The following is a 25752-nucleotide window of genomic DNA, read 5'->3' on the forward strand; positions in this document are numbered from 1 at the left end:
CCCGCAGGTCCGCGTCGTCACCATTTCCCCCCCAATATTTTTAATATTCTAAGTTATTTTTTTGTTTTAAGTTGGACCCCCGCTTTCACTAGTAAGTAAAATCCCAAAAGTAAAAACCTAGTCAAATGCTTGAGTTTTTTTTTCCAACCGCGCACCATCTTCACGCCAGCCACAACAACAACAATCGTTCATACTATGCACAACGTAACAGGCCGCCATCACACTGCGAAGGCCACCGACCAAAATAAAAGCTCCCAATGAATACGTTGACGTCAGTCCTTTGCCAGTCTTTTATTTTGAAATTGGCCCTCGCAGCGGTGTGCATGGACCCCTAGTATCGACACGTTTCGTACAGCTGATAGTCGTGGTGGCATATCCACATAGATAACGCGGAATCGAAACGCTCCTACGTACCGGAAGTTGTGTTTGTGTTCAGCCATTTTCACTTGGCGCTCGGGCCAAGTAAAAAAGGAAACGCGGAAGTTCACTTATCGTCACTTTTTTGGAGGAAAACTGCAGGACTGCTCGTTGTTCGCACCAACAAACCACTGTGGTGAGTCGAAGTTGTTGATTCAAGTGAAATCTTTTAAGAAAATTGCTCATGCGCACACGTTAGGCAGGTTTTACGAGCAGGTACGAACACATCGACGGAAAGTTTGCGCCGAACTGTGTCTTACACTGCAATTTTCAACGTTGTTTTTAATGTTCACCAATACATCACCCATGAAAACGTCTTTGTCCTAAAGTGCGTTCGGCTTGTTTTGCACCTGCTAACCGACGTGAACAATCGATGTAATTCCAATTCATTGAGACAATTGGTAATCTAATGGCGAATTTCAACCACATTTAAATTAGTAGTCAGTAATCGCCTTCGTTGGTTATGTGGGCTGAGATCAAAAATTAGTTTGAGCAAGTGGACAACTTGTCGCACGCTCGCTTGTTTACCTTCACTTTAAGCGTCAGTTTCGTAGTTGTAGCAGCACTAGCAGATCTAGTTTTACAGCTGCCGGCCAAGTCAACACATACACTTTGAAATATCTGTTAAATTAGATATTAGTACAACTATTGGTTATCTAATGACGGTTTGTTTGAATCGGAATGAAGTCAACAATCGCCTTCTCTCGGTGTAAATGGCTTAATAGTCACAGTTTGACTATTGCGGTAGTACTACGACAGCGAGACGTGAGGACAACAGTCACACTGTAGAAAGTGTTCGAGAACATCAAATTAGTTGCTGGGTCGTGTAGTAACGTAAGGTGACCATAATGACTCAAATGTGACAACATCATCACGGTGGAAGAAAAGATTTACAAAAGATATTCAGGAATGTCGGGTTTAAATGATGGGCGGTTCCTCCTGTGAGGGAAATTGAGGACATGTGGACAGTAAATAGTCTAAGGTTGAAACGATCCACGTCGGCTGGACACAATTTTTCCAAAAAGGAAGTCATGGAAATAGAAAAACATTTGAACGTACTGTCCTGCAAGGGTTTGAACCGCTGCTTTCAATGTGAATACGCTTATCACCTCATTTATTGTTCCAATTCGCTTAACTGCCCAGGTTCAGGCTGCTCCTTTTGGAATGTCGGATTCTATCACGTTATTCTTTGTCTTTGCTTATTTTTAGTGCATGTGATACAAATATTTGCTACAATGTCGTGCGTATAAAATATTTGCACTGATTTATTGCCTAAATTGCAAATATTTTCTTTGAGTTTGTGCATATCGCTGCATCAGGCAGAATCCTCGGACCTCCAAAGTTATCACTTTTCAGGAGACCCCAAAAACGTCATGTTTGTTCAAACCATTAACATGGAGTCATCAAAAAAAGCAAGCCATATTCAACACTTGGTTGGTCTATAATTTCTTTAAAAAAACAACAACAACAACTTCCACACGTGTAGAAACTTTGCAATTATTTAATACATTTATAACAAATATTTTATGTGATTTTGTATGAGTGCACTCATAATCCAAATTTTAATGCGTGTGCTGTGGCAGCATGTATTTGAATTTGAAATAAAAAGTGTTTGTTGTATTTTGTGATGGTGGCGTGAAAATGTCTCGTTGATGACCTTTGTGTGTGTCTGCGTGTGTGCACGCATGTATGTACGTGTGTCATGTCTCTCAGCTTCATCATGGCCGCAGAAGAAGTTTATTCCTCGACGACGATGCCAAACCCAAACGCCGCATGTTGCCTGGTGCCGTCACAATCTCCAGACAAAGTGCGCTTCATCGTCAAAGTCTTGGAAGTGGTGAGTGGGCTGTCCGGATTAGTCCTTACAATTGATGATGGTGTTAAAATTCATTGAGAACCAATTGATTATCTAATTAATCAACAACTATTTAAATAGTCGAGTAATCGTTTTGAGCCATTGTTTAACTTCAAATTGTCCAAACGGGAATTATTCTCCGATTTCTGTAGTCCTTCATGAAAGCAGATATTGATGTGTGTTTGATCAAAATAAGACATTGGCAAAGATTTGCTTTTACTTTGGAAAACAATCACTGAACCAGTAACTGAATCCGTTTCAAAAAGGTTGGTGAGTTCATCCTCAATCCCTGTCATGTGATATTGCTTACATTTGTATTTGTTTATTTGTACAACTAAATAATACACAATTAACAACAATCAGTGGTTGATAAACTGTGATCGGGGAAAAAAGGATTTTGTATACTTTAATGCAAAATAAAAGCTTGTCCAATTCGATTAACCTGTGGAATAATCGATAGAATAAGAAATATTTCATAGTGACAGACGCGTCGTCACGGAAGCGCCTCCTCGGGGTTTGTAGTGTGTGAGGACTTCTAGAAGCTTGAGTGGAATGTGTGACTACATTGACAAGGTTCTGTGCGGTGTGTGTGATGTCTTTTAGAGGTATGATTGTAGCGTGTTAGGTTGTCGAGAAGGTTTGGTGTTGGATGTGAGGACTTTTCGAAGGTTCAGTGCAGTGTGTAAGGACTTCTAGATTTCAGTGTGGTGTGTGACTTTTTCCACAGGGTTTAGCGTAGTGTGTGAGTACTTGTAGAAAGTTCAATGTTGTGTGTGAGGACTTTCAAAGCTTCAGTGTGGTGTGTGCGGACTTGTAAAAAGTTCCGTGTTTTTTGTGAGCTCTTTTAGAAGGTTCAGTGTAGTATGTGATGCGTAATGTGTGAAGACCTTTGAAGCTTCAGTGTGAGGACTTTTAGAAACCTCAGTTTCGTAGTTGTGAGCTCGCTTAGGCGGTTCTGTATTGTTTGAGGACTTCCAGAACATTTGGTGTAGTTTGTGAGGGCTTCTAGAGGCTCTGCGTAATGTAAGGGGATTCCTGTAGCATTCTATGTAGTCTGTGAGTATTTTGAAATCTTCGATGTTTGATATAAAGACATCCACAAGATACAATACGGTGCGTGAAGACTTCTGGATTCTTCAGGATATGGGTGAGGTATTTGTGAGGACCACCAGAAGGTTCGGTGTATTGCGCGTGGAATCTTCGAAGGTTCAGTGTACTTTGTCAGTACTTTCCAAGACGTGCAAGGGCTTCCAAAGGGTTGAGTGTAGTGTGCGAGGACCCGTAGACGTTTGAGTGTCATCGGCACAAATGAGAAATTGGTAGCACAAGCGGACAGAAAACACTGAAGTAGGGTTTCGGTGGCCGTGGCCGCGACTCGCCCTTCCTCCTGCGGCCTCTTGTCAGGAAGTGCCCAGCGGGAAGTGAAAGCGCTGCCATTAGCACATCTCCGTTAGCACAAACCTCCGTTAGCACATCGCCGCTGGACTATCGCAATGTTTAGCGCAGAAGGCGGGAAACCACCCCAGAGGATCTACTCAAGTGAATTATGAATGATGAAGTTGTCCTCACGACTTTTCCAGGTCGGCTGGTCCAACCTGTTGAGTCGAGGCGCATATTTTTTCTTCTCTTGGGTCTAGCACCTTAGCTTGTGTCCAGAACCTCCTCTTGAGACAGGATCCTTCCCTTGGGATGAGAACCTTGTTGGGACTACAACTTTCTTTGGTGACTGCAACCTTTTCCCAAGAGTAGAACCTTCTCCCGAGACAAGAACCTTATCTCGGGACAATAACCGAGGACGAGTATCTTCTCTGTGGGTAAAAGCCTTTATCTCGGGACTTGAATTCAACTGAGCCGAGAATCTTTTTGGGGTACAAGAACATTCTCTGGGGGTGACAACCTTATTGTGGAAGCAATTGGATGAGAATAGAAGCTTCTTTCTGAACTAGAACCTTTGCTTTGGATGAGTATCTTACCCTCTCTCTGGACTGAAAGCGCTCTCCCTCGGGAGGAGAACCTCAACTCTGGCCTAGAACCTTACCTAGGGACTGCAACCTTCTGTTGGCATTAGACCTTGCCTTGGGCCTGTAACCTCTGTTTTGGATGAGCAGCTTCTCTCGGCACTAGAACCTTCTCCTTTCCCTTTGTCTTGGGGTTAGAAATTTCTTGGCACGCAAAGATGCTCGCTGGATTAGCCTCGAACCTTCTCTCGGGACTATAACCTTTTCTCAAGCAAAGGGGTCTTCAATCCTGTTCCTCGAGGGCCGGCGTCTTGTCTGTTTTCCATCTCTCCCTGCTGCAACGCACGCCTGATTCAAATGATTAGGATCGTTCTCCAGCTGCTTGTGCTCGTGACCTTGCTGATTATCTGATCAGTCAGAGACTCCACATTTAAAAGAAAGAAAGGTTGCTAGTATTGTCTACCAATTGATGACTTGCAGTTGAAACGATTTGCATGGCCTGTTTCTAAAATGAGAGAAAAGCGTCATCATTTGGAAGGCGGCGCAGTGGATGACTGCGGTCTCACCTGCCGGCCTGCGCCCTACCTTGCCAGCTGCTGTCGCTGGTGGCGTTCGTCCTGGAGGAGGTGGTCCCGGTCTGCATCAACTGCACAGCTCTGGAGTTCTTTGAGTTTGTCAGCTGCACGTCGTTCTTCTTCACCGCACTGCTCCTCATCCTCCTCTTCACCAGCCTGCGCCACAGGGTGGGCATCACCTGCTGGCCCACTTTGGTAAGCCCCGCTTTGTTCTTATGGCAATGTTGCAATGGACAAGTCATTTCACAAGCGTTATCGAGCCGAAGGACTTAGATGCTAAAACTCTCACGGCACGCAAACAAGCCAAACAAAAAGTATCGGACGTGCGTAAACGGACTTCCGATCTTGGTCACGGAACCAATGAAACTTCTGAATCGGAGGCCCGCCGTGGACTGCAATCGTGATCGAAATAATCCAGTTGCCATCAGAAGGTGTCGCTCAACATTCCGTCAAGTTCTTCCTGCTGTTCAAGGAGGAAAGGACAACAAGTTTCATCAATGGTACGAATGTGGCAACGCGGTCAAATGTTGTGGCGTTGCTGTGACAGGCCACGGAGACATCACGCGAGCACAACCAGGGCCTCCCAGGCAGTACGGGAAGTCGTCTTTGCGGACAAAATGCTGAGTTGGCAACCCCGCCGTCAAGCTGATCATATTCTTGCCAGCTTTCGCGTCCCGTCCTCTTTGCCTTTGCTTACGTGTCGTGACCAATTCCCGCGTGGCTTGAGTGCACAAATATGGAGGCCCTTGTGATCGCGATGATAGCAGCGCATCGATGGCAATGAAGCGACGCCGATGCTGATTGTTGTCATTGTTGTGCTGCAGGACTTTGTGTACACGATGACCATCGCCTTCTTTTTCCTCATCGCCTCCATCGTGTTTGCTGCCATCAACGGCGGCACCGCTCTGGAGAAAAGTGCTGTGGTGCGGAAACACTCCCTTCATTCTTTCCTTCCTTTCCTTCCCCGTGCGCTCGTTTCCTTCGGCGCATCCTCGTCTTGACCTACAGTGCAATCTTGCTGCCTTCCCTGCTTCCTTCTCTGTCCTTCCGCGCCTCCTTCACCCCATTGCTGTTTCCATCTTCCAGTTCCCACCCTGTTTCCTTCCCTATTTCCTTTCCACTCCCTAACTCCTTCTTTTCTTCCCTCTTTCCTTCTTTCGTTGTCCCGCTTCTTGTGTCCTTCCCTACCTCCTCCTAATCTTCCCCATTTCCTTCTTTCATGTTTTGACTCCTGGTTTCCTTCCCTACTTCCTGATTTCCTTCCCTACCACCTTCCTACACCCCCTGTCTTGTTTCCTTCCCTACTTTCTTTTTCCTACCCTCCCTCCTTTTTCTTTCCCCATTTCCTACGCGTGCCCTTGCCGAACATCTTCTTTCATTCCCTACCTCGTTGTTTCCTTCCCTTCTTCCTTCCGGCCTTCCATGCATCCTTCTTTCTCCATCCACCTTCTTGTGTCCTTCCCTATCTCCTCCTACCCTTTCCCATTTACTTCTTCATTTCATTCTCTACCACCTTTTTCCACTCCCTACTTTGTTGTTTCCTTCCCTTCTTTGGGGGAAAAAAAACCCCATCTTCTGATTTTCTTCCTGTCCATTTATCCTCGACTTCCACGTTGCCTTCCATACCTCGTTTCTCTACCTACTTCCTATTTGTGTCCTCCGCTACCATATTTAGTCACTCACGACACTCTTTGCGGCATATTGTTTCCTTCGTTACTTTTTTCTGTTCTTCCCTACCCTAATTCCTTCTTACTTTATCCCTCTTCTTGGATCTTTCCCTACGTCCTGCTCTTTCCCCATGTCATTCTTTCTTGTTTTGATATTTCTTCCCTACCACCTTCTTTCACTCACTACCTTTTTATTTTTTGTCCTTCCCTCTTTTATTCCCTACTTCCTGAGTTATTCTCCTACTACCTTCTCTCATACCCAACTTCCATGTTGCCCCTTCCCACCTCACTGTCTCTCCCTACTTCCTTGTGTCCTTCCTCACCACCTCCATTCACTAACCACGTTATTTCCTTCTCTACCTCGTTTTCATGCTGCAATTCCTCCTCGTGTCCTTGCCCACCACCTTATTTCACTCCCTAGCTTAATGTTTCCTTCCCGACTTCTGTCTTTGATGTTTTGAAACGTTTCCTGTGGCAGGCATTTGGCTTCCTGGCCACGTTGGCGTTCATGGGCGACCTTTTCCAGTTTTGGAAGACGCACGGGCTTCCCTTTGCCAAAGGGGACAAGGCGCAGCCTACTAACGTCACCCAATCGGCGGGAGCTGACCTGGAGGCTCCCGCAGAGACGGCAAAACTCAACACGGACGGCACAGCGGCAGAATGATTGTGTTTGGTTTTGTTTGTTTTCTGTGCTTTGAGTGCGCCAGGAAAGGTCAAACATTTGACACTTTAGGAGGCGCACTGGTCTCCCATAGCTGGCCTGACTTCCTGTCTTTGTACTACTGAGGCCATCCACTCAGGAAATAAACCTTTCCACTCAAAGGAGACATATTACGGATTATTTTTGACAATTTAAAAGATTCCCCGCGTGCCTGAACAAGTGTTTAAAGTGCTGCTCAGAGTGATGACATTTCATTAGGACCGCAGCATTACATCAGCAAGCTACCAAATTACACTTGTCAGCTGATGTGGAGTTTCGGCGCATGCCCTGGCCAAATAAACGTACCTTCCGCACCTATGTCAACGGCATTGCCGTGGTGCTGGCTAAATTGCGCAAATATGTGCTAACAACACCGCAAGTCCACTTTGCTATGGCGGAGCCTCTCCCACCGCATCCAAGCGGTTCTTTTGCTCTGGCACTTTTTTAGCCAAGCTGCCGAGCCCTTGGCTAAGAAATTGGGAACTGGGCGTGAGTAAACGTCTCTCTCTCACAGTCACATTTTCAGAAATATTCAGATAAAAGATTTCCTTGGTTGATTGTCGTTTCAATCTTGATTGCTGGACAGTCACTGCAAACACAAACGTTTGCATACGTGATGTAATCAATTGTCCATAATATGTCCCCTTTAATCTAGTCTGTAAATATTCTGCAGGTAGCTTCTAAGAACAGAACGCTGATGTTAAATCTTATCTTTTTTTCCTTGTTTGCTGCCATCACCCAAACGGCATCAAACAATAACAAGCAAATGCACGTATGAAACATATCGGCCACTACTCATAATTAACCTTTACTCTTAATTTTTATGTCGGCTGGAATTGATGACAAAGGAGACTATCAAATGTATGATGTTGTTCTTGATATTGTTACTAACAGATGATTCCAGAAAGTTGTTTCCCCCTAAATCTTCTTATGATGCATTGCTTGGTTGAAATGTGTGCAACTTTACTTCAACTCTTGAAAACTTGAATCTATGTGTCAAAGTGCTGAGATGTCTTCATGTTTTGTTGTATAAAGTTATGATGCGAAATGAAAGAGGTTTAAGATTGAATGTGTGCTTTTATCATTCTAAACCAAACGTTTAACCACTGATTTCGACCTTCTTGGCAATCACTCAAATGGTACATTAGTGATTGTGTGTCGTTTCCCCCCCAAAATAATAATTCAACGTCTCAGCTGCTCTGTCTGATTGGTTCCAACAAAGATCTATTTATTCAAATTGAATAGTATCCCCAGATTGCAAATGATGAAACGACACAATCAGAAAGCGGTTAGACTTGTGCCCCCTTGTGGGAACACCGTCTGAAACATCCATTTAATCATTAACATAAAACCGCAAGTACGCTGGGAAACAGCCAAAATAAGATAAGCCGTAAGATTCATTATTATGTTTTGTTTTTATTTGTGCGATGCAAGAGTTTGTTTTTTTTTTAATTCGTAGTTTGTTTCCTCACTTGAAATGATTCTTTGCTGTTGCAGTATTCTTATTTGATCATAACAGTGGCGAGTGGTGCATTTTCAGCAGCATAATGCCGGGGACGCAAATAGAATAAATAAAATCATTAAGACGTCTGGCGACGTCATGTGACTGAAGATGGAGACGTTTGACTCAATGAGGGACAAGAGATCACTGGGCAAAACTTCTCTCAATCTTGGACAATCATTCACATCCTCGCTATGACACTGCAGCAGCAAAGTCGCTTTTTCCTCAAACAGACTTTGTCACCTTTGTTGCTGCGGTAACAACCTTTCACTTTCGTAGCGGCTTTTATTATACCATTCAGTACCCCTTTATACAGTGCAACAATTCCCCACTGGGTGTGACGAAAATACTCTTGAACATTGTGCAATGATGTAGACATTTTTCACATGTACACTATTTAATTAAACCATTTACATTCATATCGCCTTAGCTGTACATTCCAATTGACTTCAACGCGCAATGTCCTAGCTGCCTACATTAATGCATATTAACATGCGGCTTTTGCATGAAAAATACATAGGCTGCTGGGTGTATTATAATTCATCACCATGTCATTATACAATACATTACTCTCACCACAATACTTTGCACAAGTTGTATTGCTACTGCGGTGGCATAATTGGACTATATGTACGATTATTATTTGCCACGGCAACTCTTTGAAACGTCTGTCTACTATTTTTTCTTGCCTAGAATGCAAATTTTCCTTGGATTCCCCTCAAATGCTGACTGTATTTTTTTTCTTTTCACTTCACTGTTTGCTCCTTTCATGGGGGGTAATTGTGAATATTGCCGCTGTGACAATCTAATTTTCCACACGGGATGATGAATAAAGTATCTATCTATCTATCTATCTATCTATCTATCTATCTATCTATCTATCTATCTATCTATCTATCTATCTATCTATCTATCTATCTATCTACCTGTCTGGCTGTCTGTCTGGCTGTCTGTCTGGCTGTCTGTCTGTCTGGCTGTCGCTTATTGTAAAGAACTACATTTCCCACAATGAAGCAAATCTCGCAACTCGCGAGAGCTTTAAACGTAAGGGCATCTGCGCCTGCGCAGTAACGGCGCAGCGGCTGCTTGCAGCAAAGCGGCGGAGGAGAAAGACAAACGCAGCGAACAAAAACACACAATGGCGACGGCGGCGACCACGGCTAGCGGGCCGACCACCGGCCCCGTCGGAGGCGGCGGTACTGCGGTGGGGCGTAAGAAAGACGGAGGCCCGTCCGCCAAATTCTGGGAGAGTTCCGAGACCATATCCCAACTGGAGACAGTTCGTCTGTGGATCGGCAAGCACTACAAGAAGGTGAGCTAGTTTAGCTTAGCATTAGCATGTCGCCCCATTGATTCCAATGGAGGCCCGCGGCGCGCTGACAATGGAGGACCGTCGCGAGCTTATTCAAAAGTCGTCAACTGTGTGGGTCAACTTTTTTTTTCCTGCTGTCTGTGGGTGACTGCTAATGCCGGCATTCTGTGCATTGCTGCTTAGCATTGCTCACACTTGGAGCGGCTTTTAACGATGCACTTTTTGTCGTACAATTGTCATACACGGTTCAGCTAACCCGCTAACATGCTCTTGCTAATGTTCATATAAACTTAACGTTTACACCATAGAACCTGGGGTGGAAAGTCTCAAACTGTCCGTTTACGCCTCACGTTGCAAGAAACATTGACTAATAACATGTAATAACCAAAGCAATAAATAATTCATATTAGACTAAAAGTCGCAATTTATGCTTAATATTATAATTAATATAATTTCTGACTGTCACACCTGCTTCATAGCTGTCGAGCTCAAATGACAACGTGTCCACATCAAGTATTGTCTATGTACTTAACAATGCATCAATGAGAATAAAATCTTTCTGTTTAAAAGGGAATTAGAATAAGGTAGGGAATAAGAATGGAGCACAATTAATGCACCCGTTTTCAGACATCTCAGCAAGCTGACATTTTAAGTAGCAACGCTCCCTGCTGTCCACTAAAATTGACATCAAAGTTGATCATGCTCACATTGCCAATGCCACCTTACTGAACATCATAAACAGTTGAGTTTTAACGTTCACAATGCAATCCCGAGGGCACTTTGACGTCAGACATACTGGGCAGCACTGAGGTCTAATTTAAAGGCTCTATCATAATCAATAAGAAAGGGCAGAGAAAGACCCCAGCTAACACTGTAAACCAAACAGTTGTTGTTGTTCCTACAGAGTAGAAAACTATATTACTGTATAGTTGTGTGTATATATACTATATGCTTGTGAGAATTGCTGTATGCTCTGTATGTATGTTCTGACCATATGATGACTGCGAGCAAACATTTCAGTTGAACCTTTTTGACAATTGAACATTTTGGCATTTAAATGCAAGGTTCCATTTTTTATTGTCCGTTTTACAGTAAATCTTACCTGCGAGTGACAAATAAACACCCTCAAGCAAGCACGCTTCACCTCTTAACTGGAGAACCGTGTGAGCAAGTCTTCCTGTTGTTTCTAGGTTCAGACCAAAAATGAAATACCGCGTCGCCCTGCGTGCCTCACATGCTTTTGTTCACGGCGGACTACACAGGGGTTTCTTCAAGTGAAAAAGGAGTGCTCTCTGTATTTCATTTTTCACGTGTTCCATGAGAGTGGGTACTGTTCTTCAATGTAAAATGTGTGTGTTGTTAGTACGTCCAGAATGACTCGCCCTCCAGCAAGTCTCTGGCTGGCCTGGTGGTGCAGCTGCTTCAGTTTCAGGAGGACTCATTTGGACGCAAAGTCAACAATCCCGCTCTCACCAAGCTGCCGGTAGCACCTCTTACCACCATCTTTCCTGTGTAAGACGGCTGCTCCTGTTTTATGTCCTCACTGTTAATTTTCTCCGCCAAGGCCAAGTGTTTCCTAGACATGAAGGCTGGGGGCGCTCTCTGCCACATCCTGGGCTCCGTCTACAAGTTCAAGAGCGAGCAGGGCTGGTGAGTTCATGCTCTCAATGTTCAACTGTACATCCTAAAAAAGGTGCAAATCCACTCGTCACGTATGCTGTCTACTGCCATCCGCAGGCGGCGCTTTGACCTGCAGAACCCTTCCCGTATGGACAGGAATGTGGAGATGTTCTTGAACGTAGAGAAAAATTTGGTGCAGGTATGTACTTGTGATAGGACTGGACGTTTAATTGGTGGCCTCGATTGATTCCAGTTTGTTTGTCGGAATCATTCTTATTTGATTTAATTTCATTCAACCCCAGCAGAAGGCAATCGAAAAGTCGATGGCACTGAACTTTGCCAAAGACACGGTGCCTGGTTATACATTGCAAAAGCAGTCATTTATCCACGTTTGAACTCTTCTCTCGGAGTATCTGCTTCCAAACAGCAAATATGTTAAATTGTTGGTCATTTTGCTGGAAACAAAACCAGGGAAATTAAAATCTGATCTTTGTGAAAAAAATCTGAGATTTTTATTGCTCTGCCCTAACTCATAATTGTAACAAAAACAAAATCAAGCTGTTGTCTTTTTAATAACATTTTTTTTTTTTTTTTCTTTCCAGAACAACTGCCTGACCCGACCCACTGTCTTCTTGTCTCCTGACATGGAAGCCAAGCAAGCCAGCAAGCTCAAAGACACCATTAAGAGACACCAGGTGAGTGTCAGATGACCGCATGGCATCTACACCCTCATTTTTTTTTTTGCCCCTTCTAGAACTTTTCTCCTGCTCTTCCTTTAGGGTTCCATCACTGAGGACAAGTCCAAGGCCACACACCTCATTTTCCCGTCTCCATCACAGCAGCAAGACGAAGGTTAGCAGTCCTCAAGGTGTCTTTTTGTCTGTTTTTTTTCTAAATCCTTTATTTTGAAACGTTGTGTTGCAGAGGAGTGGCTGCGTCCCGTCATGAGGAAAGACAAGCAGGTTCTGGTCCACTGGGGTCTCTACCCAGACAGGTGAGCATGTAGGAGGCCTTGTGGAAGCTCACAAATGTCCACACGTTTTGACTCTTAAGTTTCTTCTCATCAGCTACGACACCTGGATGGCCGCCGGCGAGGTGGACGGCGATGTGGAGGAGCCGCCCAGTGCCGACCGACCGTGGAAGGTGAGCGTGACGATGACATCTTTCGAAAAAAATTACAATGACCATTCACTGCGCTCTCAAATCAATATAGCACTGTATGATAACAAAACCACATTTGGCCAAATACGTGCACAAAGAACTCCAAATGCGAGCACAAAGCGCAACAGATTTTCACTGCGAGGTAACAAATGTGAACTGAGGCTGGCCAAATGTGTGAAGTCTGGTCACTCAAAAGTCCGTTTTTTTTTTTTTTTTGTAAAAAGCCATCTCTGAAGAGTAATGTGTAAACCCCCTTGGGTGAGGCATGGCGAGCTCTGCAAAATATTTGGAGCTTGGACGTACAATACCTCGAGGCAAAAGCTTCTGACATGGATTGATCACTGCTTTTGCAAAGTACACTTTGAATGAACACAATGTCTTTAGGCAACGTTCTGCGTCATTATCCCGCACGGCTCCTTTCCCGCCATACCGCAAAACGGTGTGAAAATGATTCCACTCATATTGTGTTTTTTCGCTTGCCACTTTAAAAAAAAAAAAAAGCCCCAGGAGGGTTATAAAAGCCTCTAAGTTGGCAACACTCGCTGTGCTTTTGAAAACGAGCTTCTCTCTGTTCCAAGTAAGGCTGAACAATTTTGAAAAATAATGTCATGACGATTTTGTATTTTTCCAATTGCAATTATTTTTTTCAAGGTCCTCTTCCTATGTATTTTTTAACCAACATGAGTCATAAATCAATCTGTATTACAAAAACAATATCGGATTCATTTTACATTAATGTAGAGGTGCAATTATTAATTGACAACTAATCAAATTAATTCGTCATTCACTCTCTATTTAAAATTGTCCAAATGCTTCTTCAATTCAGCTTGTCAACAGTAAATATGATTTCTGTTATCCTGCATGAAAGCAGACTGGTTGCCTTTGATCAAAACAAAACATTTGCTTTCATTGTGAAAATCGTTTTTTTTTTTTTTTACCAAAACCAGTTTTTTAGAAATCTGATTAATTGAACAAGTGTGGCGTCAGTAAGTTAAATAAAATAAGATGCATTAAAAGAAAAAAAGCTTGCCAACTGAAAAATGTCGGATTAAAAAAAAATGTCGGATTAAAAAGTGTATTCTACTATGTTGCGATGTTGAGTTTAAATTCAATTAATTGTTCAGCCCTAGTTCCAAGCCCCGCGTGTTCCCAGTATGTTGGGCTACATGTGTGCCATAATAATGAGAATGCCACTATGGCGCCTACCTCTCAGGTCCATGCCAGGTGGGTCCTGGACACGGACGCCTTCAACGAGTGGATGAATGAGGAAGACTACGAGGTGGACGACAACAAAAAGACCATCAGCTTCCGCCAGAAGGTCTTCCTCAGAGAGGAGGAGGTAAATGTGTGACCAAAATGGAACACTTTGCTTTTTCTTTGCTTGTTGTTTCTTGTGTGGGATGCTTGTGAAATGTCGTCTTGCATGAAGCCGCCCTGTCCGTCTGGTTGCTGTCTGTATTGTCTGTCGTCATCCTTCCTCACACCTTTTCTCTTCTTCCAAAGCACCACAGGGTTTCCTGTTAGTGTTGACAAAAAGTTCTTCAATGTGCTCACGCACTTAAAATTACGGAGAGGGTGCGATCAATGTTTACATGCGCACACACAGTCTCAAAACAGCAACGATGTTAAGAGGCCTCTATTGTTGCACTCATTTAGCATAGGTTTTTCTAAAATTGGCCCATTATAAATTACTTTTTGGGTTTTTTTGTATTCTTTTATTTCATATAAGTATGTAAGTGAAGCAAATTATACTATTTGCTTATTTTTAAATATTTTACATGTTTGCTTTTTTTCTTCGTTTGTCTCATCCATTAGTGGGTAAGCAATAGAATGCCAAATCTTGAAAAATAAACAGTTTTGCATTTACATGTAACATTTAATTGCGAATTGAATTATAATGATTACAGTAAAAACATTTAAGGATTTAAAAACAAATTGACCTTTTTTTGAATCCATTTATCCAATCATTATAAGTAATTAATCATAACTAAAAAAATACAAACATAAAAAAATGTAGGCATACCTTTTTAACAAGTTTGTATTTGTTTTGTTAAATAATGAATCACAATTAAGTGAATAATCAAAGAAGTAGTGACAGTAGACAGGAACCCTGCTCGTGGGTCCACGCCACTGCATCCCCTGCCCCGCCTCCTCCCCTCCTGTTGCTCCCCCCCCCTGGTGTGTGTGAACGTTCCATCCTCTCATTCTGCCACTCTTTTATCTCATCCTCCATCCCTCGCTCCCTCCGCGCTGCACGGGCGTTTGTCTGATCAGTCGTCTTCCCGTACGCCCGATCGCAAGGAGCGCAAGGCCAACTCGGCCGGCAAGAAGAGAAGGCGCTCGCCCTCGCCGCCCAGCACGCCCGCCGAGTCCCGCAAGAAAGGCGGAAAGAAGGGGTAAGGAACACGCCGGGCTGCATGCGCCATGTCAGCCATGGACATGGAATGGAAATAAACCCAGTTTTGCTGTGGAATCACACGCAAATGGCACCGCCGTTGAATACAACACAACTTTATTGATATACCGCATTTCATGACAGCTACCGCTGTAACGTACATGCTAGACGGATGGTGTTGATGCTTTATGATCTGTTCCGTTTGTGGGACTTTGCCACCATTTTCTTGGCATATCTGTTTCTCAAATATCTTAGTATGTGTGTGAGTGAGCGGTATTTGTAGGTTGTCACTTTCTGAAGATCAGTCCATTGACTTGCAGTGGTTTAGAGAGCAGATCTAATGTACGGTATTCATTATAGCACAGGCGCCCGTATTAAATGTCTATCATTTAGCAAATCAAATCATCTGAGATACTGACGTCTATTTCCTGACTCAGGAGCCAGGGACATTACTGGAAGCGGCGAGGGCACCGCGGCGAAGAGGAGGACACGGAGGATGACGTCACCAAGGACCTGGACGACTCGTCTGCTGGCGCTAGCATCGAGGAGGGAAGCCTTTCCAAGAATTGTACGTTCCAAAATGGCTTGGTGGTTTTTTGGGGTTGTTGTTTTGCGTGATTGCCTTCTTGACACACAGTGCTGTCTTGTTTCCAAACAGCTCATCATTCAAAGAAGGACGCTGAGAGCACGCCTCTCAAAGGGGACAACGGCGCCGACGTGGGTATGTGACAGCAACCCAAACGCGTCACTTCACAACATACTAAAAATATTGATAAGCTTGTTTGTGCTCTCTGTAGATGACATGGATGATGACTCTCGCCTCTCTGGCGGGAAGGTAAGGTTTTATTTTTGAAAACGCCGAAGGGAAATGCTATTCAAATGTCCTAAAGACCAAAATGTTGACTGTGCAACCAGGAGGACGAGGACCAGAGCAAAGCGGAGATGAGCCGCCTGATGGACGCTGGTGAGGACAACGTGACGGAGCAGACGCACCACATCATCATCCCCAGCTACAGTGCCTGGTTCGACTACAACTGGTGAGTCGGCGATGCCCAGGACCTCGCCCACCTTGGACTTTTCTCAACGCCTCAACCGCCGTCTCCTCCCCTTTCAGCATCCACGAGATCGAGAGGAGAGCCCTGCCGGAGTTCTTCAATGGGAAGAACAAGTCCAAAACTCCAGAAATGTGAGCGCTGAAACATGAGCACAAGACAGCCTCTGCATGCAGGCTCATTTCCTTAAGTCATATTTTTGAGGATTTAGTCCCATTTGTTTGTTGAAAACGAGTATTAATGACACGAGAATAAAGGAAAGTTGTTGTTTTTTTTATTATATAACTTTTTTTTTTTTTTTTTAAATACATTTTAGATGGAGAAAAAATGTAAATGCTATAGGACTAAAGTGAGAGAAAAGTACAATTTTATGAGTGTCGTCACCCCAAAAACCCCAAAAAGTTCTATTTGACAAATAGCCTTTTTTGGGGAGAGAAAATGATTGCATTTATCTAGAGAGTAAAAGCAGCCATTTGTCTGCTCATGTTTCTGTTCTCACGCTCCCAAACAGATACCTGGCCTACCGCAACTTCATGATCGACACTTACCGCCTCAACCCCCAAGAGTACCTCACGTCCACCTCCTGCCGCAGAAACCTGACGGGGGACGTGTGTGCCATCATGAGGTGAGGCAAAAGTACAAGTCCCGGAATGTTACAGAACAGGCCTTTCATTTTTTTTTAAAGGGTAAAATCCATTGACACGGAGAGTTGTTTCTACAAGAAAAGAAAACAATACAAGTAATAAGTTAATTGTATGTGAATAGTCAAAGCATTTGTATGTGCGTCCCTGATATTTGTTAGTCAATGCCAACAAGTGTCTTATGGCGTGCAGGGCTCACGCTTTCCTGGAGCAGTGGGGCTTGGTGAACTACCAGGTGGACTCCGACAGTAGACCTTTGCCCATGGGACCCCCGCCCACCCCCCACTTCACCGTGCTGGCCGACACGCCCTCTGGCCTCATGCCCCTCAACCACAGACCTCCGCCGGTAAGGGTGTTGGAGCGGGACGCAGGTGGAGGCGGCGAGAGGCAACGGCGTGACCTTGTGTGTGCGCGCGTGCGTGTGTCCCCTTCAATGTCGCAGATTCCACCGCCACAGCAGATGGCCAACTTCCCCGACAAGATGAAAGACAAAGCCATCGACCTCCAGAACTTCGGCCTCCGCACCGACCAGTACAAGAGGAACTCAAAGGTCTGAAATGCTCGTTTACACGCATGTCAATGACATGAGCCTGGAGCCCCACCAAGGCTTCCTCGTCTGTGAGCTGAATTGCAGCTATTACAAGGCTTAACATTCGATTTGATTTGACGTGTAATCCGCAATGTGGCGGCATTTTCTTCCCAAGTCTTGGTGGACTGCTTCAATTTAACTCATATGTAATTGGTGTATAATGTTGCCACGTGAGCAAATAAGGCAAGCTTTATTCACATTGTGCATTTCGTACGCAAGGTGACTACTCAATGTGATTCGCAAAATTAAAAGTGCAACATTTAAACAAAACAGTTCAAGATATTTAAAAGCAAAGTAAACAAATAAGCTCGCGTTGATCATTTGTTTATGTTGGGCCGCTTTCAGGGTAAATCGGTGGTGTCCTCTCGAGAGTGGACCGAGCAGGAGACTTTGCTCCTGCTGGAGGTCAGTCCCGCACATTCACATTTTTCACATTTCTCTACAAGTTCCCCTAAGCCCAGAAGCGTGGTTTTTTTGTTTGTTTGTTTGTTTGTGTCTTTCCTCGGCAGGCTCTGGAGATGTACAAAGATGACTGGAACAAAGTGTCGGAGCACGTGGGCTCCCGCACGCAAGACGAGTGCATCCTGCACTTCCTGCGCCTGCCCATCGAGGACCCCTACCTGGAGAGCTCGGAGTCGTCGCTGGGCCCGCTGGCCTACCAGCCCATCCCCTTCAGCCAGTCCGGAAACCCCGTCATGAGCACCGTCGCCTTCCTGGCCTCCGTGGTGGACCCCAGGGTGGCCTCCGCCGCCGCCAGGGCCGCGCTCGGTAACAACGGCCGACAGAAAATCTCGTACGCCGTCTCGTCGACGTTCTTATGCGCAAGCGCCACGTTTGGTTCGCGCAGAGGAGTTCTCGCGGGTGCGTGAGGAGGTTCCCGCCGAACTGGTTGAGGCTCACGTGAAGAAGGTGCAAGAGGCGGCCAGGAACACGGGCAAGGTGGACCCCGCCTTCGGACTGGAGAGCAGCGGCATCGCTGGCACCGCCCCCGAGGAGCCAGAGAAGACGGGTGGGTCACACACAAGACAAAACGCCATCAACATTCGTGTGACCAAAATGATTTGGGTTATTCGTATCAGGATACTTGAAAAAAAATGACAGATGTTAAAAATAAAAAAATTAATTAGCATACATTTTATTTTATTAATAAATGAACTTTTACTCATTCAGTCTTTTTTTTAAAATTATATAACTTAGAATGATCTAATTTTAGACGAAATTGGACATATGAATGCAAAAAGGTCTGTTACAGGACTCCTAATAATAATGTAAATTCTCAGTGAACCGGATTAAAGAACCAATGTTTTTTACCCACCCCTGACAGACAGAATTGTACAAAGTTTTATCTTGAATGCAAAAACATGTTTGATTAGAAAACCCAGGTGTTTTTTTTTAATTTATTTTTTAAAACACATTAGCAGTTTTAAACAGCAGAAGCCAAAATACATTTTCTCTACGCTAGATCACCAAATGTATCATTAAGCGTCTTCTCTCATTGCTCACAAGAATGTAAACAGGAAGAAGACTAGCAAATGATAAGCAACTGAACCAACTTAAATAAGCACAACACTTCTTTTTTTTTTTTGCTTGAATATTTATGTGGATTGTTAATAATAAGTAAAGTTTTATACAATAATGCTTACTGTTTGAAATGCCTAAAGCAATTTCATTGAAGTAGTTAGTCCAAATCTGTTGCTTTTATTTTTATTCATGCAACCACTAGAGGGCTGCAGATTGTAGCAGTGCAATTGTTTGTCAGATGTGTGTGCGTGTTGGTTCACATTTGCCACGTTAACCAGTAGATTAAAACTACAGAGCAGATGGGGTAAGGGAACACGTGGGGGAGGGGCTTCAGGAAAATGGGTCATCGCACATCATCTTTTCCCCCCACTGCCATCATCTTCATCATCATGGTCATATGTTATTCTCGATTAAATCTCACTTTAGATGTTTTTTTTTTCCTCATGTTATTCCTGATTAAAGGTCACATGCTTCATCCTTCTCTACGCCCTCGAAACGTGTATGCATGACACACTTTAAACGCTACATAGGCAAATTGAAAATATGCAGCTGGTTTTTAACAAAAATATTTTTTCCAGATAATAGACAGTTGTTGTTGTTTTTTTTTTAAATGTACACATTTCCAGAAAATACATGGCTTTTTACTAGAAAATGTACAATTGCTATATATAACCTTTTCACTTACATAAAACTTTTTTCATGAAAGTATACTTTGTTCTAGGCAATGTGCTTTTCCCCAAACAACCAACTTCTTTCTATAAAATATATTTTCTCCTAGAAGAGTACAACTTTTTTTCCCTAGAAATATGCAGTGTCTCTTTTTTATGGGAAGTGTACAACTGTTTTCTGGGGGTGTTTTTTTTTTCTTTTTAGTGTGAACACGAGTATTACTTCAATGTGACGCAGAACTTTTTTTTTTTTTTTTTTTTCCGTCCCCTGCAGAGGCCACAGATGGCGACAAGACAGAGACGGACACGGACTCCCAGCAGGGAGACAAGGTGACCACATGACATTTCTGATGTATTGACGTCCTCTCTTGGTGCGTGTGGAAAAAAATAGCTGACGGACAAAGCGAGTGGAGTGGGACCGCGTCCAATGAAAGCCACGCTCGCACTTGAATGATTGTCCTCAAAATGGAGTCGCACTGCACCGTCGCACTATTTACCTTGTTTGACATCAATGACGTCACTTTTGCTTGTTGGGAAAATACATCTGCGTGTTGTATGCGCTGCGCAAACTCCCACAGGCCGAGTCCAAGGACGAGGCGGAGAAGCCCAGCGAGTCCGCTGAGAAAAGCGACAAGATGGAGGCTCCTGAGAAGGTGAAGAAGGAGTCCGGGGAGGTGTCGGAGCGAGAGGACGAGAGCGAAGATGGACACGAGGCCAAGGGCGCGCCTGCCGGTTGGTCGGCTTCTTGTTTTCTTGACTCGCGGTCTCGAGTCCCGTGACGCGTCCTCGGTTACGTTACCTTCGTGCTGTTGCGACACTTTGGCTGTCATGTGACACGTCTGGTCGCATGGCATGTCCACTGTCATGCGATGTGACCTGCGACACGTTAACTGGTATGTGACGTGCTCATTATTAATCCAGCGTGTCCAATGGTTTCGCAGCGTGACCGGTCATGGGTTTGCGGTCACGTGACGGGTCCTCTGTCATATTTAACATGTCTGCCGTCATGCCCGGCTGGTCACGCGATGTCCACTGACATATTCGACGTGTCCACGGTAGTGTGACATGTCCTGTCACATGGCTGCGGACATGTCTTAGGCCGGACAAGTCCCTGGTGATGCGTCTGCTGCCTTTCGATAGTTTCCACTCTTGTGACCTTGCCTGTTTTCCCTCCTGCCAGACAAAGATGAAGACGAGTCCATGGAGACGTCGTCCTCGGAACAGGAGAAGGAGAAGGACGAGAAAGGCGGCGCGGAGGAAGGAGAGGAGAAGAGGAAAAAGCTGGAGCACGACATGGGCGAAGGGAACATCGCCACAGCGGCGGCCGCCGCCCTGGCGTCTGCCGCCACCAAGGCCAAGGTGACACATTGCAGCAGAAAGTAGTAGCGGCGTTGGAAATATTTTGAATGTGGCGTTGTGGTCAGCACCTGGCGGCCGTGGAGGAGAGGAAGATCAAGTCGCTGGTGGCGCTGCTGGTGGAGACTCAGATGAAGAAGTTGGAGATCAAGCTGAGGCACTTTGAGGAGCTCGAAACGATCATGGACCGCGAAAAGGAGGCTGTAAGTCTCTCAAGCGTCTCTTCAACTTCATTCTGCCGCGTGCGCTTGTGTTGTTAACATTTCAGGCTGAATGTGCTGCCAAACAATGTTAACTAGAAGAGTGTGAGAGTCCATCGAATAAGATAAAGTGCTGAGGATGACACCTCCTCGTGCACGCGCGCGCGCGCATGTGAGCGGGCGTCCCTTCTGTTCGCGTGCTTGCGTGTTGCTGCATTCCTGTGCTGCTGTTCTCCAGAGTGAGAGCAGTACAAAGTTCTTTTTAAGGATTTGTTTACATTTGCTCCTGAGCCGCTGGAGCAACTTCAGCGACGCGCTCCAGTCACCAAATGTGAAGCGTCACTTGCCTCACGTGGTCTTGTGACGGGTGCGGCGGCGCGGCAGGCAACATTTTAGACACCCGGCGTCAGACTCTTTCTGGCAAATATGTCGTTGGTCACACGGCGGTGTCGTCGTTTCAGCTGGAGCTTCAGCGTCAGCAGCTGTTGACCGAGCGTCAGGCCTTCCACATGGAGCAGCTCAAGTACGCCGAGATGAAGGCTCGCCAGCAGATGGAGCAGCAGGCGGCCGCCGTGGCCGCCGCCCAGGCTCAGGGCCAGGGCCAGGGCCACGCCCCCGGGCCCCACCCGGGACCGCCGGGCCTGCATCCCGGCGGCCCGCCTCCCCACCACGGAGCCCCGCCGCCTCACCACGGAGGACCCCCGCCAGGTGCCGCCTTGCACCCCGGTTACCCCCCTTTGGGCCACCACCCCATGGCGCCCCTCCACCCGGGTCAAACGGGTGAGGCTGACCGACCCTTAGTCGCACCTTCCCGTGTCACACGTGAGACATTTTTCTTTTCTTTTCCCACACAGCTCCCATGGGCCCGGGACAACCGCTGCCTGGACGAATGATGGCCGGCCCCCCCGCCGCCGGTCCCCCACCTGGCGGGATGCCTCCCATGATGCCCCCGCGCCACCCGGGAGCCCCCAATGGCATGTGTGCGTAATATATCAGCCCTCACTCATGTGACTTGTTGTTGTCCTCCGTCAAGTGATTTCCAGACATGTCACGTGACGTCCTCATATATGACATATTCCCCCAAATTACATGTGTCCCTTGTCATGAGATGTCAGCATGCAACATGTCCACAGTCATCACATGTCGGTCGACGTGTCGCCAATGTGCCATTATAACATGTTGACATACCGCATGTCCCCCCCATTCAGCGTCAGTGTGATTTGTCTGTGGTCATGTGACACCCAACCCCCCCCCCCACCCCTCACATTGTCAACTTGAACTCACTGCATTTCTTCCCCCAGACCCAGGACCAGCGCCCGCACAGCCTGAGGCCGTGCCCCCGCTCCCAGTCGGCCCTCCGGCACCCTCTGGTGGCCGTGCAGCAGACAACTGAGACCCCGCCCTCTACACGCACGCACGCACGCACACACGCACCCACACCCACTTGCAGCCTCTTTTATTGGCCTTTGCTACTCATCAACGCCACCACTTGACAAACATCTTGGAATACATCAAACACACACTCAGGGCTCTGTTCAGTGGCAAGGGCGACACACATACACGTTGATACACGTACGCACACTTTATATACACTGTTTCTGCTGAGTCGGGCCTGATGGAAGCTACAGATAAACACTGTACAAAGTTACCACCTCCAACCTGGCGAGTGTCTACCTCGCATCAAACTTACACTGAATGTGTGTGTGTGTGTGTGCGCTTGCATGTCACACTTAGACTTTGTGTGTGTGTGTGGGTGTGTGTCAAACTTGAATCGAATGTGTGAATGTGGAGGTGGCTTTGTGCGTGCGTGCGTGCGTGTCACACGACACTGAATGTTTGAGTGTGTTGACCATTGTGAGCCTTTCCTATTTTCCCGCACCCGTTAACCAAAACAAAGATGACGGAATCAAACATCTGCGCTCGGCCCCTCCACATGCACGTACACACGCACACAAAACTGAGGTTCACACTGGAGCTGACACGCACACACAAATACACGCTCACGCACGCACACACAAACACACACACACCCCGGCTGTCTATGTCGGTGCGACTGTGACGTCTCGCTCTAGCGCCTAAGCCCCGCCCCCTCTAACTCTTCTGCTCCTAACGCTGCCTACCTCGCTAGCCCCGCCCCCTCATTCACCCTCCTGCGCTTTGATTGGTCGACCGTGTTGGACAAACATTCGAAACGTTTCCGCTCATACCGTGTGTGCGCGGCGGTTGACAATTAGCAACCCCACTAATATGAACTTTATTCTTTTGTAAATGACATAAGAGTTCGTATGAGTTAAGTGCGGTCCACACACAAAGTGACTGAACAGCTAGCACTGTTAGCATCTCTGCTACCTCCTCTTCCTCCTCCTCCTCCTCCTCCTCCTGGCTGGCTACCTCTTCTAGAACCTTCCTCTGGCTTCTCTTGTAGAACCTTTAGCCTCCTACTACCTCTATTTCCTGTTGCGGGTTTATTTGTTTTGTTTTGGTGAGACGTCCTCGTGAGATCACAGCACGCCGTCGCGGACAGGCTAGCAATCCTGTTTGTTTCGCCACTGTCGCATATATGATCTTTAATCGCTACTATTGCTATTTTTAAAGGAGTTTTTTGTGTAGATGAACTTGTTGTATTCTTTGTAGCATTTCCTTTGATTTTTGTATCCGGTCTGTTTGCTACGTGGACCTACACGCTGGCCAATAAAATGTTTTTCTACAGACGCACCTGCCACGAGTCTTTTAACATCTTTGAATGTCCTGTCAGCTCACAAAAAAAAAAAAAGATTCGTTTTTTTAATCACGACCATAATTCTTGTATGACGTGTTGGCTGTAGTATATATTGAATAGGCAGCTTTTTGTGCTCATTAGACTTTAAAACAGATCGTTTATAGCTGAGGAAGAGAAAAGAAGAAAAAAGTTTAAATGCATGTACTTATGGAATTTACAGCGGAGGGGCATAGACAAATGGCAAAAATCGATTTATATTTGGGGGCAATTAAAATGCACGGGGGCGACGGAAAAAAGTTTTTAACCCCAAAACACTGATAAAACTCCACTAAAAATTGTGTTTGGGGTGGGGTCGCTGCGGGGTTGTTACAAAAAGTATAGTATACTGCGAGCAGCTGCATCGGCATTTTTTTTAATATATAAAATTGATGATAAAACTGCTAATTGTTTGTTCCCTACATGTTTTTTAAATTTTACATGAAATCCCAACACAATAAGCATTAACTCTTTATCAAGAGTCTTGTAATATTTGTTGCCATCATGTTAAGGCTTTCTTACTTTAAAAAAAAAAAATATCTCATTAAATTGATTTGTTACATATCAGTGTCATAAATAAAATAAAAAATACTTGTAAAGGAGTCAACTTTGATCTAGATTGAACAATTATTGTTGTGTGACCAGCTGCCACATGAGATGATAACAAAATGGTGGACTGGTGAAGATAATCCGAGGCGTTTGATGGCTGATCTTTTTTACGAGCGACACGTTGACCTCAACGACGTTTTGAAGAGTCCCGGGGGGGTGGATTGTTTTCTTTTGGGTGTGACACCTACCACACGGGGGATGGGGGGGGGAGGGGGTCTAAGTATGGCCTGGTTGGGCTGACGTATGGCCCACACCCGTCATTAATCTGCACCTACGAGCATTTACAACGGTTGTTTACCCTCCTTTAGTGCACTACTAAAATAACAGTTTTACGAGTAATGTTTTTTTGCCACTACTAATGCAGTAAAACCTTACTAGTAAACGACTGCGCTGCACTAGAAAGACTCTTAAAGTTACCAACAGTTTTCCACTGTCCATAAAGGCATTTGAGCCTTTTTTTCTGTCCATGTACTATGCTGTATGCTCTTTGTCCTCGCTAGTAAGACAGTACACTATTCGAATGTGACTTTTTGTTTTGTTTTGGTTTTTTTTACTATTGAACGTGTCTTAGTGTGTGAGCATGTTTGTGTGTTTATGGTTAGTGGTTTTAGGAGGGGGAGGGGCATCAGACGTGTGGAGGGAGGGGGTGCAAGCAAGAATTAATTCTGCTCTGGTTAGCAAACACAACGGAAAAGAAACAACACGAAGTAACACACACCCGGGGTGGGGGTGGGGGCGGTGTGGGGCGAGTGCGTGTGCGCGCGCGCGCGCGTTTGCCATCACAACACCAGCACGTGCACACACACTCCAGAGCAGATAGTGACACCTGCACTCCACGATGCGTGTGTATTGTTTTGGTCTTTGTAGTGTGGTCATGATTGTCCGCGGGACAGATCGATATTGTGCGGTTCTACGTCTACACAGTGGTGCCTTGATTTACGGTTTCATTTCGTGACCAAGTGTGTAACCTAAAACGCGTGTCTCAAATCGTCTTTCCCCATTGAAATGAACAGAAATGCCATTCGTCCATTCCAGTGCCGCCACAAAGGCCAACACAAATATTGGTCATGTGTTTTGAATGAGGAAAATGTCACTCACTCGATGATAATGTGCTTTATAAAATGCATAAAGAATGTAACGGCTTGCGATTTATGATTTCATGCTTCACGTTGTGCTGCTCCTTCTGCTGCGTGTGCTGTG

General features: G+C 45.4%; 2 protein-coding genes across 4 annotated transcripts; both read left to right on the forward strand.

Annotated features, from left to right (window-relative positions):
* The first annotated feature begins 298 nt into the window (after positions 1–298).
* Positions 299–8241, forward strand: cmtm6 (CKLF-like MARVEL transmembrane domain containing 6). The gene is made up of 5 exons (XM_086038337.1): positions 299–553; positions 2131–2254; positions 4824–5000; positions 5630–5728; positions 6951–8241. Exons 2-5 carry the CDS (start codon positions 2138–2140, stop codon positions 7134–7136), a joined length of 579 nt encoding a protein of 192 aa, XP_085894463.1. The 5' UTR covers positions 299–553; positions 2131–2137; the 3' UTR covers positions 7137–8241.
* Positions 8242–9725: 1484 nt separating this feature from the next.
* On the forward strand, positions 9726–23903 carry LOC147142895 (SWI/SNF complex subunit SMARCC1-like). 3 transcript variants are annotated; one of them, XM_086038330.1, is made up of 28 exons: positions 9726–9985; positions 11349–11468; positions 11550–11635; positions 11723–11804; positions 12208–12300; positions 12385–12457; positions 12530–12599; positions 12673–12748; positions 13980–14105; positions 15068–15162; positions 15599–15729; positions 15820–15882; positions 15959–15996; positions 16077–16198; positions 16276–16347; positions 16725–16838; positions 17047–17200; positions 17297–17404; positions 17789–17848; positions 17953–18211; positions 18291–18452; positions 19907–19962; positions 20211–20364; positions 20813–20991; positions 21057–21191; positions 21650–21968; positions 22043–22168; positions 22490–23903. In XM_086038330.1, exons 1-28 carry the CDS (start codon positions 9812–9814, stop codon positions 22579–22581), a joined length of 3339 nt encoding a protein of 1112 aa, XP_085894456.1. In that variant the 5' UTR covers positions 9726–9811; the 3' UTR covers positions 22582–23903. The 3 variants fall into 3 exon arrangements, with proteins under 3 accessions (XP_085894456.1, XP_085894454.1, XP_085894455.1); XM_086038329.1 differs by having other exon boundaries at positions 9727–9985; positions 15041–15162; XM_086038328.1 differs by having other exon boundaries at positions 15041–15162; positions 17047–17404.
* Positions 23904–25752: the final 1849 nt, after the last annotated feature.

Source organism: Filicampus tigris, chromosome 8 (assembly GCF_054856515.1).
Source record: "Filicampus tigris isolate MCC_2025a chromosome 8, RoL_Ftig_1.0, whole genome shotgun sequence".
Classification (NCBI taxonomy): domain Eukaryota; kingdom Metazoa; phylum Chordata; class Actinopteri; order Syngnathiformes; family Syngnathidae; genus Filicampus; species Filicampus tigris.